Consider the following 13,266-nt stretch of genomic DNA (forward strand, 5'->3'; position numbering starts at 1 on the left):
TGGACCAATTCTTTCTAGATCTATTAACAGTCTTTTGCAAAATTAATTTGAGCTCTCTATTGCTCAACTCTACTTGACCACTAGACTGCGGGTGATAAGGAGATGCGATTCTATGATTGACATCATACTTAGCAAGCATCTTACGGAAAGCACCATGGATAAAGTGTGAACCACCATCAGTCATAAGATAGCTAGGGACTCCAAACCTCGGAAAAATAACTTCTTTAAGCATTTTAATAGAAGTGTTATGATTAGCACTACTAGTTGGAATAGCTTCTACCCACTTAGTAACGTAATCAACAGCAACTAAAATATGTGTATAACCATTGGAGGCAGGAAAATGTCTCATATAATCAAAGCCCCAAACATCAAACGGTTCAATAATAAGAGAATAATTCATAGGCATTTCTTGACGTCTACTAATGTTACCTACTCTTTGACATTCATCACAAGATACGACAAACTTACGAGCATCTTTGAAAAGAGTAGGCCAATAAAAACCAGAATGTAGTACCTTCTGTGCAGTTCTATCTCCAGTGTGGTGTCCTCCATAGGATTCAGAGTGACACTTGCATAGGATTTGTTCCTGTTCATGCTCAGGCACACAACGTCTAATAATACCATCTACTCCTTCTTTATAAAGGTGTGGATCATCCCAGAAGTAATGTCTTAAATCATAAAAGAACTTTTTCTTTTGCTGGTATGTGAAACTAGGCGGTATATATTTAGTAACAATGTAATTAGCATAATCCGCATACGAAGGAGCAGTAGAGAAGCATTGACAACCGCTAATTGTTCATCCAGAAAACTATCATTAATAGGCAGTGGGTCATCAAGAACATTCTCTAGCCTAGACAAGTTGTCTGTAACGGGGTTCTCAGCTCCTTTTCTATCAATAATATGCAAGTCAAATTCTTGAAGCAGGAGAACCCATCTAATGAGTCTAGGCTTAGCATCTTTCTTTTCCATAAGATATTTAATAGCAGCATGATCAGTGTGAATAGTAACTTTGGAATCAACAATATAAGGTCTAAACTTATCACATGCAAACACAACTGCTAAGAACTCTTTTTTTCAGTGGTAGCATAATTTTTCTGGGCAGTATCAAGAGTCTTACTAGCATACTGGATAACATTCAATTTCTTATTGACTCTTTGCCCTAAAAGAGCACCTACAACATAATCACTAGCATCACACATAATTTCAAAAGGCAAATTCCAATCAAGTGGCTGAACAATAGGTGCAATGATCAAAGCTTTCTTAAGTGTTTCAAATGCTTCTACACAGTCATCATCAAAAACAAAAGGAATATCTTTTTGCAATAAATTAGTGAGAGGCCTAGAGATTTTAGAAAAGTCCTTAATGAACCTCCTATAAAAGCCGGCATGATCAAGGAAACTTCTTATACCTTTTATGTCCTTGGGACATGGCATCTTTTCAATAGTATCAACTTTGGCTTTATCAACTTCAATACCTCTCTCGGAGATCTTGTGCCCCAAGACAATACCTTCATTAACCATAAAGTGACACTTTTCCCAATTCAGGACGAGACTAGTGTCTTCGCATCTCTGCAAAACTCAATCAAGGTTGCTCAAACAATCATCAAAAGAGGATCCATAGACGGAGAAGTCATCCATGAATACCTCACAAATCTTTTCACAAAAATTAGAAAATATAGCCATCATGCATCTTTGAAAGGTAGAAGGTGCATTACATAAACCAAAAGGCATACGTCTATAAGCAAAAGTACCGAAAGGACAAGTAAAAGTAGTTTTAGATTGATCCCCCGCTGATACAGGTATCTGAGAGAAACCAGAATAACCATCTAGAAAGCAAAAATGTGTGTGTTTGGATAGCCTTTCTAGCATTTGATCAATAAAAGGTAAGGGGTAATGATCTTTCTTAGTGGCTTTATTTAACTTACGAAAATCAATTACCATCCTATAGCCTGTAATAATTCTTTGCGGGATCAGTTCATCTTTATCATTAGGAACAACGGTAATACCTTCCTTTTTAGGGACACAATGGACAGGGCTTACCCATTCACTATCAGCAACGGGATAAATAATACCTGCCTCAAGGAGCTTTAGTATCTCCTTTCTTACCACTTCCTTCATTTTGGGATTTAATCGTCTTTGAGGATCTCTAACTGGTTTAGCATCTTTCTCCACTGAAATTTTGTGTTGACATAATGTGGGACTAATGCCCTTAAGATCATCCAGAGTATATCCAATAGCAGCTCGGTGCTTCTTCAAAGTTTTCAATAATCTTTATTCTTCTTTCTCTGAAAGGTTAGCACTAATAATAATAGGATATATTTCTTTTTCATCAAGATAAGCATACTTAAGATTATCAGGTAAAGGGTTGAGTTCAAACACGGGATCACCCTTGGGTGGAGGGGGATCCCCAAGAATTTCAACGAGAAGGTTATGTTTCAGCATAGGTTCTTGTTTAAGGAACACTTCATCTATTTCTTCCCTTTCCTTCATAAACATATCGTTTTCATGGTCTAGCAAATATTGTTCTAACGGATCAGTTGGTGGAACAACAATGGAAGCAAGACCAATAATTTCATCCTTACTAGGTGGTTCCCTTTCATGAGGTTGTCTACTAAATTTAGCAAAATTAAACTCATGAGACATGCCATCTATGCCAACAGTGACAACATTCTTTTCACAATTAATCTTAGCACTAGCAGTATTCAAGAAGTGTCTACTAAAAATAATGGGACAAAAATCATCTTGTGGGGAACCAAGAACAAGAAAATCAGCAGGGTATTTAATCTTCCCACACAAGACTTCAACATCTCTAACAATCCCAATAGGTTTAATGGTGTCCCTATTGGCAAGCTTAATAGTAACATCAATGTCTTCTAATTCAACAGGTGCAATATCATGCATAATTTCTTTATAAAGATCATAAGGTATCGCATTAGCACTAGCACCCATATCACATAAACCATGGTAACGATGATCTCCTATTTTAACAGAAAATAACAGGCGTGCCTACAACAGGTCTACGTGTCTTAGTATCGGGTCTAGCAATATTAGCAGTTTCACCCAAGAAGGAGATAACATGCCCATCTAAGTCCTCATCCAAGAGATCTTTAATCATAGCAATACTAGGTTCAACATTAATTTTCTCGGGAGGTGTATAAGTCCTAGTATTACTCTTACGAACAACAGTCGAAGCTTTAACATGATCTTTTATCCTAACAGGAAAAGGAGGTTTTTCAACATAAGCAGTAGGAATAATAGGATCACTATATGTAATAGTCTTTTCTTCGACTGTAATAGGTGCAACTACTTTCACTTCAACAGGAGGATTATATTTAAACCACTTCTCTTTAGGGAGATCAACGTGGGTAGAATTTTTTTCACAAAAAGTAGCTACTATCTCAGAGTCAAGTCCATACTTAGAGCTAAATCCACGGAAAGCATCGGTATCCATAAAAGATTTAACACAATCAAACTTAGGTGTCATACCTAACTCCTTACCATCGTCGGAACCCCAATCTTCAGAGTTGCATTTAATTCTTTCCAATAAGTACCATTTGAAATCAATAGTCTTCATCATATAGGAACCAGCACAGGAAGTATCGAGCAAGTTGCGATTATCAAGAGAAAGCCGAGCATAAAAATTTCGAATAATCATTTCCCGAGAGAGCTCATGATTGGGGCATGAATACAACATTGACTTAAGCCTCCCCCAAGCTTGAGCGATGCTTTCTCCTTCGCGAGGCTAGAAATTATATATGTAATTACGATCACGATGAACAAGATGCATAGGATAGAACTTCTGGTGAAATTCCAACTTCAATCGCTTATAATTCCAATATCTCATATCATCACATAGCCTATACCATGTCATTGCATCTCCCTTCAAAGATAAAGAGAAGACATTCCTTTTTACAACATCATCGGGAATACCTGCAAGCTTAAATAATCCACAAACTTCATCCACAAAGATAAGGTGTAAGTCGGGATGCAATGTTCCGTCTCCTGCAAAAGGATTAGCTAGCAGTTTTTTTATCATACCCGAAGGAATCTCAAAGTGAATATTTTCATAAGGTTCAGTAGGTTGAGGAGCATCTCTTTGCTCTTATGGTTGGGGTGAAGATACCCCAAACAAGCCCCTCAAAGGATTATTTTCCATAGTGACAAGTAACAGAAAATTTAAGCACATTATATAAATGTTTCCTTACCAAGTTCCACTCACCAAGAGCGCTACGCTCCTCGGCAACAGCGCCAGAAAAGAGTCTTGATGACCCACAAGTATAGGGGATCTATCGTAGTCCTTTCGATAAGTAAGAGTGTCGAACCCAACGAGGAGCAGAAGGAAATGATAAGCGGTTTTCAGTAAGGTTTTCTCTGCAAGCACTGAAATAGTAGGTGATAGATAGTTTTGTGATAAGATAAATAGTAGCGAGCAAAAAGTAAATAAAGTAAATAAAGTGCAGCAAGGTGGCCCAATCCTTTATGTATCAAAGGATAAGCCTGGACAAATTCTAATAATGAAGAAGGAGCTCCCGAGGACACATTGGGAATTATCGTCAAGCTAGTTTTCATCACGTTCGTAAGATTCGCATTCGGTACTTTGATAATTTGATATGTCGGTGGACCGACACTTGGGTACTGCCCTAACATGGACAAGCATCCCACTTATGATTAACCCCTATTGCAAGCATCTGCAACTACAAAAAGGAGTATTAAGGTAAACCTAACCACAACATTAAACATATGGGTCCATATCAACCCCTAACGAAGCAACGCATAAACTAAGGTTTAAGCTTCTGTCACTCTAGCAACCCATCATCTACTTATTACTTCCCTATGCCTTCCTCTAGGCCCAAATAATGGTGAAGTGTAATGTAGTCAACGTTCACATAACACGACTAGAGGGGAGACAACATACATCTCATCAAAATATCGAACGAATACCAAATTCACATGACTACTAATAGCAAGACTTCACCCATGTCCTCAGGAACAAACGTAACTACTCACAAAGCATATTCATGTTCATAATCAGAGGGGTAATAATATGCATAAAGGATCTGAACATATGATCTTCCACCAAGTAAACCAAATAGCATCAACTACTAGGAGTAATCAACACTACTAGCAACCCACAGGTGCCAATTGGTGGTTTTGATACAAGATTGGATACAAGAGATGAACTAGGGTTTTAAGAGGAGATGGTACTGGTGAAGATGTTAATGGAGATTGACCCCCTCCCGATGAGAGGATCGTTGGTGATGACGTTGGTGATGATTTCCCCCTCCCGGAGGGAAGTGTCCCTGGCAGAACAGCTCTGCCAGAGCCCTAGATTGATTCCGCCAAGGTTCCGCCTCGTGGCGGCGGACTTTCGTCCCGTAAGCTTGCCCATGATTTTTTCCAGAGGGAAAGTGATGATATAGCAGAAGATGGACGCCGGAGGCCCACCAGGGGGCCCAGGAGACAGGGGGCCGCGCCCTGGGGGGGGGCGCCCCCTATCTCCTGGATAGGGTGTGGGCCCCTGGCCTATTTCTTTTGCCCATAAATTCTTATTACTTCCAAAAAGTTGTTTCGTGGAGTCTCAGGTCTTTTGGAGTTGTGCAGAATAGGTTTCCAACGTTTGCTCCTTTTCCAGCCAGAATTCCAGCTGCCGGCATTCCCCCTCTTCATGGTAAACCTTGTAAAATAAGAGAGAGTAGCCATAAGTATTGAGATATAATGTATAATAACAGCCCATAATGCAATAAATATTGATATAAAAGCATGATGCAAAATGGACGTATCAGTGAACTACTCCCTCTCGTCATGGAGAGCGCCGGGATGATGAAGATGGCCACCGGTGATGGGTTCCCCCTCCGGCAGGGTGCCAGAACGGGCTCCCGAGAGGTTTTTGGTGGCTACAAAGGCTTGCGGCGGTGGAACTCCCGATATATCTTGATATTCAATGTTTTTAGGGTACGTAGGCTTATATAGGCGAAAGCGGTCGGGAGGTGCTTGAGGGGCCCACGAGACAGGGGGGGCGCGCCCAGTAGGGGGGGCGCCCCCTATCTCCTGGCCTCCTCGAGGATCTTCTGACGTGAACTCCATGTCTCTAGGATGATATTCTTCCCAAAAATAACGCTGCCGAAGGTTTCATTCCGTTTGGACTCCGTTTGATATTCCTTTTCTTCGAAATACTGAAACAGGCAATAAAACAACAATATGGGCTGGGCCTCCGGTTAATAGGTTAGTCCCAAAAGTAATATAAAAGTGTATAATAAAGCCCGTAATCATTCAAAACAGATAATAAAATAGCATGAATGCTTCATAAATTATAGATACGTTGGAGACGTATCAGCGTGCCCCTTGAGCTTGTGGCTCTCTCGTATCTCGCTTGGTCTCCTCCCGAAGCTTCGAGGGTCCCTTCTGGTCCAGAAAAACTTAATCCAAAGATTTTTTTTGTTTGGACTCCGTTTCATATTGATTTTTTGAAAGCTAAAAACAAGCAAAAAAATAGCAACTGGCATTGGGCACTAGGTTAATAGGTTAGTCCCCAAAATGATATAAAATAACATATAAATGCATATAAAACATCCAAGATTGATAATATAATAGCACAGAACAATCAAAAATTATAGATACGTTGGACACGTATCATCCTTCGCGTCCTGTGCTCGGCTTGTCGTGCAAGCCGGAGAACATCTCCCTAAGGAACCGACAGCGTAGGCAGCGAGAGAGGGAAGCGGGTGCGGTGCAAGGAGCGGATGCGTACATTGACGAGCAACTGTCCTCCCCCTGCGCCCGAAACCCCTTACCCCATCCATCCTTCCGCTGACAAGGGTTGCGCCGTCGGACTAGGTTGGGACATAAGAGGATCCAAGGGCCAGTTGGAGCACTTCATAGAGCTTTACGCCCACATAGATGCCGCTAGTGGTTGTCTGTCACTCGACGCAGCTCGTTCGGACGCGGAGAAGCACGGACACTGGCGGTGCCCGGGCAGCCCATGACTTGCTCAACGAAATGACAGAACAAGACTCGGTATGTTCTAGTTGCTCCTATCCCATCAAGTTTGTGTATGCCATGTTCAATGCTATCAATAGACCTCTAGTTCATTTCGGACATGATGAATACTTGCAAACAACGATCATTTAGGAGTTGATCGTGTCGGACATGATCAATGATAATCAAGATCTGACCCAAATGGACTACGAATTGGGGGGATCCAACTTGCCCTTCATTTGAAGTTGGAACAACATCAAATCTCAATCCGAGCAAGAAAAGAAACCAAAGACGGCAAAGGCAAGAGGGCGGAGCAGGAGGGGCAGGACGCAAGAATAGCGGAGGAGCAAGCGGCACGGCTGGCGTCCGGCCACTCGGCGAGTAATCCGACATGGTCGGACATTGATTTCATTTTGGCATGTCCGGATTGTTGAACTATGGTTTGTTTTGCTTTGTCCTATTTGTTTCGAACTGTTGAATTGGGATGATTTGTATCGTATGATCGACGTGCATGAATTGCATGGATTTCTGCATTTGAGATGTGTGGATGTGCGGTAGCCCAAATGAGGGGTTCCCTGGCGCTGTCCGCAGACACGCCCGCGGGCGTATAAGGGGGTTGGATTTGCCAGGTCTGACTGTAGATGCTCTTAGGCAAATGAAACTTGACTTAAATGCATGGACGGTCCTAATTTTTTTCACCAAAGTTTCGACTGGATCCTAATTCTTTCAAAATGCACATCTGGGTCCTAAATCTTTTTAAGTTGTTCATCCTAGGTACTAAATCTGTTTGACCAGAGTTGACCTGCCTACGTGACGCTTTGACTGTGGCCGCATGGACAAAAGGGCCCAATAGGAGTAACGACCGGCCATGCATATTTGCAAAAAAAGCCCTCAAACACTAATTTGTTCATAGTCGCGGTCCCTTTCCTCTTCCCCACCCCTCTCTGGCGAAACCGAAGGCGAGCGACAGCGACAACGCTGCTCCAGTGAGAAGCGGCGGTTGTCCAACAGGATTGACCGCTAGGAATAACCCATCATATGTCATGTCAACGCCCCACTCGCACACCCGCTAGGGACGGGCGAGGAGGGTTAAAGGGACTCACCGGATCCAAGGAGGAGAAGATTTGCGGCGGTGGGGATGGGAAGATCTGGCCGCGGGGCACCGGATCTGGCCGGCGACGCAAGGGTTCCAGCGGACAGCATCCAGAACGACGACAGGGGAGCTCGGGCGTTTGTCCATGGTGGTTCCTGCGCCGGGAGAAATAGGGAGATGAGAGACCGGGAGTGAGGATGAGGTGAAGGAAGGAACGGGAGAAGGAGGGAGTTGGGCGGTGCTAGGGCGCAGCAGCAGCTGCTGATGGCCGGTGGAGATGAGCTCCAGCTCAGGTTGGTAGCGTTGGGAGGCGCGCGGGGTCGAGGGCATGACACCAATGGCAGCGTCCCCGCTGGCAGCGACGCGCAGGAGGAGCTACTACTGGCGGTGGACATGGCGTTGCCAAGGTCAGGATGCACCGAACGACTTCTTCCCGTGGCACTTGATCACAGAGGAGCTTGTGCTGGCGGCTCGGGGGCGATCCATCTATCGCCGCCCACCTCCCCTCATCCCCCTTTCGTCCCTCGCCGCCGCCGGAGAAGGCCGCCGGCAAAGCCCGCGCGGACGTCGGGGAAGGTGGCGGCGGGGATCTCGGCGCCCGGATCGATCTCGTCGGCCCGCGGGCCGGAGTATCGCATCGGTGGCCTGCGGATCCTTGGGCGGCGGCCCTATCGGCGAGGCGGCATCGTCCGGCAGCTAGAGACGTCTGCAGGCGACGCTAGCCAGCATACTCGGCCGCGTGGGTGGCGGGTCGCTGGTGGAGTCCGGCCATGGCGCGGTTCTCCGTTGCGTCAGATCTGGAGGTTCCCCTTTCTCCTGCTGCCTCTGTCGTCGTCTCGGTGGTTTGCGGCTGCAGGCCCCGATGGTGGTGAGATCTAGTGGTGTACTTTGGGTCCGGGGGAAACCTTGGCCAGTCTAGCCGGCCCGGCGGTGGCGACGCCCATGGGCACCGCTTTCCTTCATGAAGGCGCAGCTGAGGGCCCAATCTACCCACCCCGATCCCCGGCCAGGTGAAAACCTTCAATCCTTTTCGGATTTGGCGGCAACGGCGCTTTTTGCGTCGTGACCTTCCTGGAGGTGTCGGCAGGGGCACTGGGGCTCGGTTGGGAGTGCAGAGGATCTACAGGTGGAGGGGATAGGACCAATGATAGAAGGTGGTGTTCGCGAAGGAGGAGCGGCGTTGCATCTGACACGTCGACAATGGCGGGTCTCGGCGGCATGGAGCAGCGGGGTCTCGCTGCTGGGCGTCTGTTGATGGACGAGCGTAGGATGGTGGCGTTGTCTGGCGTCGTGGTGGCGTCGACGACAGCTAGACCGGGCAAGGTAGATGCAGCAGTACATCTCTAAAGATGGATTGATGGCAGGTGGCTGCGGCGGCCTCATACCCGGCAGGCGTCCTGGTTGAGGAGTGCGCCGGACCGGTGGGTGACCCATACCCGGCAGGCGTCCTGGATGGGAACTCAGGTCTTAGATGTTAGGTTTGGCTGCGAGGTCTGTTTGGTATTAGGCCCAGACTATCAGCATTCCTTCATCAAATGAATAGGAGTAGCAACAGATGTTGTCTAGACGGTGGCTTCAGACTTACCGCTGTATTTCTTTGTAAGGTCTTTTGAGAATAATTAATAAAGTGGCTGTATGCATCACCCAGATGCAGAGGCCGGGGGTCTTCCTCCTTTTCTAAAAAAAGAAAGTGACGGAGAAGACCTAGGGGCGAGGATTGAGGAGGAGAAATATTACATGACCACTTTGCATAAATATCCAACCATCGTTGGGCCTCCTGTCTACGTGGCGAGGGTTAAAGCGCCACGCAGGTAGGTCGGCGGTGGTCAGAAGGATCAGGACCTCAGATAAACAATTTAAAAAGATTTAGGACCCAGACGTGCATTTTGAAAGAATTAGGATCCAATACACTTTAATAAAAAAAAATTAGGACCAGGCATACAGTTTAACCATGAAAGTTCACTTACATTCCACTATCAAATAAACCGGTTCCTTCTATGGTATTTAGGTGATGGTACCAACTTTTTTCTTCTCTCTTACCCGCAAAAGAAAACTTTTTACTTCTCTCAGCACTACATAGGCTCGTTAATTCCGAGTTAGTAGAGAGATCAAAATTGCTATTTTTCACCTTGTAGTGTAATTGTAAAGAAAATCTCTCTCCTTAGCAACGCTACATTCAAGTAAAAATTCTTACGGATTGAATTTACAAAACAAGGTAGTTGAACATGGAGGAAACCGGGGGGCAATAGTGAAAATCAGAGAGGGTTGGTGGGGATAAAGACACATACATCAGGGCGGCAGGTGATCGCCCCACAAAGGTGTTTCTTTTCAAATAATTTGGTGCCCCTGCGCAAAACCGAGTCACGAAAGAGGTAAGGATAGGGTAGAGACCGAACAAGCATTCAAAGCAACCGAACTATAGATCCATCTTTACAGGACAAGCATAACGAGAGCCGGGAAGTGCGCAACTGAAGCCGAAGACTCAGCGGCATCGTCGTTGTCCTGTGTCTCCATGGTGGCCTTGGTCATGCCGTCGTCATCTATTCACGGTGCAGAAAAGGCGATGACCGGACGACACAGGCGCATTGGCTGCAGGGAGAGTACCGCTACGACCACAAGCTCTTGGACGGAAGGAGCCAAGGAAGAAATCAAGAGTCGTCTCCAAGGCAGTGAGCCAGCAGGGATGCAGATGTCTTTGGTCTTTGGCGGCAGTTTATGAAAGGAAGTTTACTCCCACCAAGGTCCCAAGCAAGATTTGGTAGTTATACAGTTTTGAGAGACAGGCTAGAGAGTTGTAGTAACTCGCAAGTGACATCGGAGAAGGCTTTTGGGGAGGCTACAGATAATCTAGCCTTTTAGCATCCCGAAAAGAGATTCACAGGACAAAACTTGGATTTCACAAAACTGGTTACAGATTACAACATGATGTAGAGTGAACTAAACATACTCTCTACATGAAAACATGATATATGGATCATTTCACACACTGATCTTGTATTGCGCATCGCAGTAAGCAGCATAAGCCTCCAGCCTACTGCTTCGAGTTGGAAGTATCCGCGTCGGACTTCACTATGCTGAGGTCGCCACCTTCTTTGCTAGCCTTATTTGCAGCTTTTATTTCATTAGCATGGTTGATGAACTTTGTGAGGTCCTGAAAATTCATAAATTGTATTGATTGTTAGCAAAAACAAAATCGATATATGAACCACATTACAGGATCATTAAACAAATACAATGTTTTAAATCAGAAGTTATGATAAATTCAAAGGCCTGATCTGTTTTTCTTGATTACAAACTAGTTGGTTCACACTTCACAGTATGTTATTGCCCACTAGTTGATTCACAGCATACTGTTAAACTCAAATGTCAAAGGATTGCGCTATTGGTCTTATTGGAAGAGAAGTATTGTAGCGCGGCTTACAAAGGAAAGGAGAGAAAAAATGGTGTTACCATGGTGTGCACACTCTGTGATAAAGAACACAGATAGACTGTACAGAAATACAAAGAAAAACTACCTTTATGGCTACAATGAGAAACGCCACCAAAACAACAATCGCGAAATATATAAACGAATCGTAAGATTTATGTCTGCGTGTATATGGGTGTCTTCGAAAATAGATACAACAATGATGATCACTGTAGAATGGGTAAACTCTACACATCTAACGCCTTTCTTGCACTGATGAAAGGGGTTACTGATATTACACTGATTTTTTGGAGCTCACAAAACAAAGAAAGCATACAGAATCATGCTAAATAAATTTCAACCTAAGTATCGGTAGTTCAAAATATTGTCTTCTACACACACAGGTCAATTATCATCCAGTTTTCATGCTGGACTATTGCGAGTATGAATCTGGATTGTACTTGTGAATCAAGTTAGTTGTCCTATATAAAGGACTATCATGTAGTAACAAGGTTAAACAAGCAAAGAAATAAACAAATAAACAAAAGTTCTCTGAGCCTCAGACGCTGGCCAGGGACGAGCCCTGTCGCTGGATTGTTGGGGGCGAGTGCACTAAAAAATCCTGGTCTACAGACCTTTACCCTACCCAACTTATCTCATCGTGGATCAAGATTCGTAACAGTATGACACTACAAACTTTACATGGTCAAATGAAATACCAGTCTTGTTGTGATAAATGGAAATTGGGAAACCCAATGAATCTAAAATGTCAAGTAGTATGAATTTATGGATTAAACCAGAGCTAGGCAGATATGTAGAATGTCGACAAGCAACACAGTTCTCAAATTCCACATCAGGTGTTACAGGAGATAGGTAATACATTAATTTGGAAGCATCCTGAACCATCAACTAAAACACAACAGCTAGTAAGATGTAAGATACGTATATTAGAGGTGTTGGCAAACAAATTCAGAAACAGTCAGTTCAGATTGGCATTCGTGGCAGCCTCTCTACACAATCGCCTCTGGTGCAACCTAATTACACCAACCAATGTTGATTTTCCTAACGGAAGACGGCGCCTCCTGACTCCTGACCGATAGGGCGACAAATTTACAAGATATACCATACCTTGTCGGCGTCCATGTCCTTGGTGCACTTGGTCGGCTTCACGGCCCTCTTCCCTACAGGAATCCATCAACCAGCCAATCAAACAAACAAGCTAGCAAGCATACGGCACCATCGACCAAGCAGAAAAGCAAAGGGTCTAGATGTGACATATAGACAAACTGAAAAGCAAAAGCAGTCGGCTGGGGCACAAACCTTTGCGGATGTGGGGCGCCTTGCCATGGCGGCTGGGAGGGATGGACTTCTTCTTGGTCTGCCCCTTGAACATGGTCTGCTTCTGCGTCATCTTCTCCGCCTCTTCGATCCGCGGGTTGTGGTGTTCTGGGACGGGGATTGCTGGATTTCGGCTGAAAGTAGAGCCGCGGCTATGGCCGTCGGGGCGGGATACGCGGCGGCTGCGTGCTTGCCTAGGGTTTCGGCTTGGCTGGGAAGGTAACCCAGTTGGAGGCCTTTTCTAGGACGAAGCCCAGATGGAGGTCTAGTTGTTTCTAATTTATGTAGTCCCTCCGGTTTTCCTTTTTTTTTAAAGGGTACTCCCTCCGTGTGCCTTTAAAAAAGATCCTCATAAGTATCATACGTGTGGCAGGAAGCAATTCCGTCCTAATATTTTTCTACGACAACTTTAATTACCCGAGGATGGCAACTTAATTGTGAAGCATGGCAACTTT

The 13,266-nt window shown here is 44.7% G+C and overlaps 1 protein-coding gene across 1 annotated transcript; it reads right to left on the minus strand.

Annotated features, from left to right (window-relative positions):
* Positions 1-10,889: 10,889 nt before the first annotated feature.
* Positions 10,890-13,062, minus strand: LOC119275842. Its single transcript, XM_037556768.1, has 3 exons — positions 12,794-13,062; positions 12,602-12,654; positions 10,890-11,218 (listed from the first exon to the last, which is right to left on the minus strand). The coding sequence occupies exons 1-3, from the start codon at positions 12,882-12,884 to the stop codon at positions 11,099-11,101; spliced, it is 264 nt and encodes an 87-aa protein (XP_037412665.1). The 5' UTR covers positions 12,885-13,062; the 3' UTR covers positions 10,890-11,098.
* Positions 13,063-13,266: the final 204 nt, after the last annotated feature.

The sequence above is a fragment of the Triticum dicoccoides genome, chromosome 3B (genome assembly GCF_002162155.2).
Source record: "Triticum dicoccoides isolate Atlit2015 ecotype Zavitan chromosome 3B, WEW_v2.0, whole genome shotgun sequence".
In the NCBI taxonomy this organism is placed as follows: Eukaryota; Viridiplantae; Streptophyta; class Magnoliopsida; order Poales; family Poaceae; genus Triticum; species Triticum dicoccoides.

Coding starts and splice junctions, on each gene's coding strand:
- LOC119275842 (XM_037556768.1), bottom strand. CDS start 12,884: ATGACGCAGAAGCAGACCATGTTCAAGGGGCAGACCAAGAAGAAGTCC. Junction 12,655..12,793: donor GGCGCCCCACATCCGCAAAG/GTTTGTGCCCCA, acceptor GGATTCCTGTAG/GGAAGAGGGCCGTGAAGCCG. Junction 11,219..12,601: donor AGGACATGGACGCCGACAAG/GTATGGTATATC, acceptor ATGAATTTTCAG/GACCTCACAAAGTTCATCAA.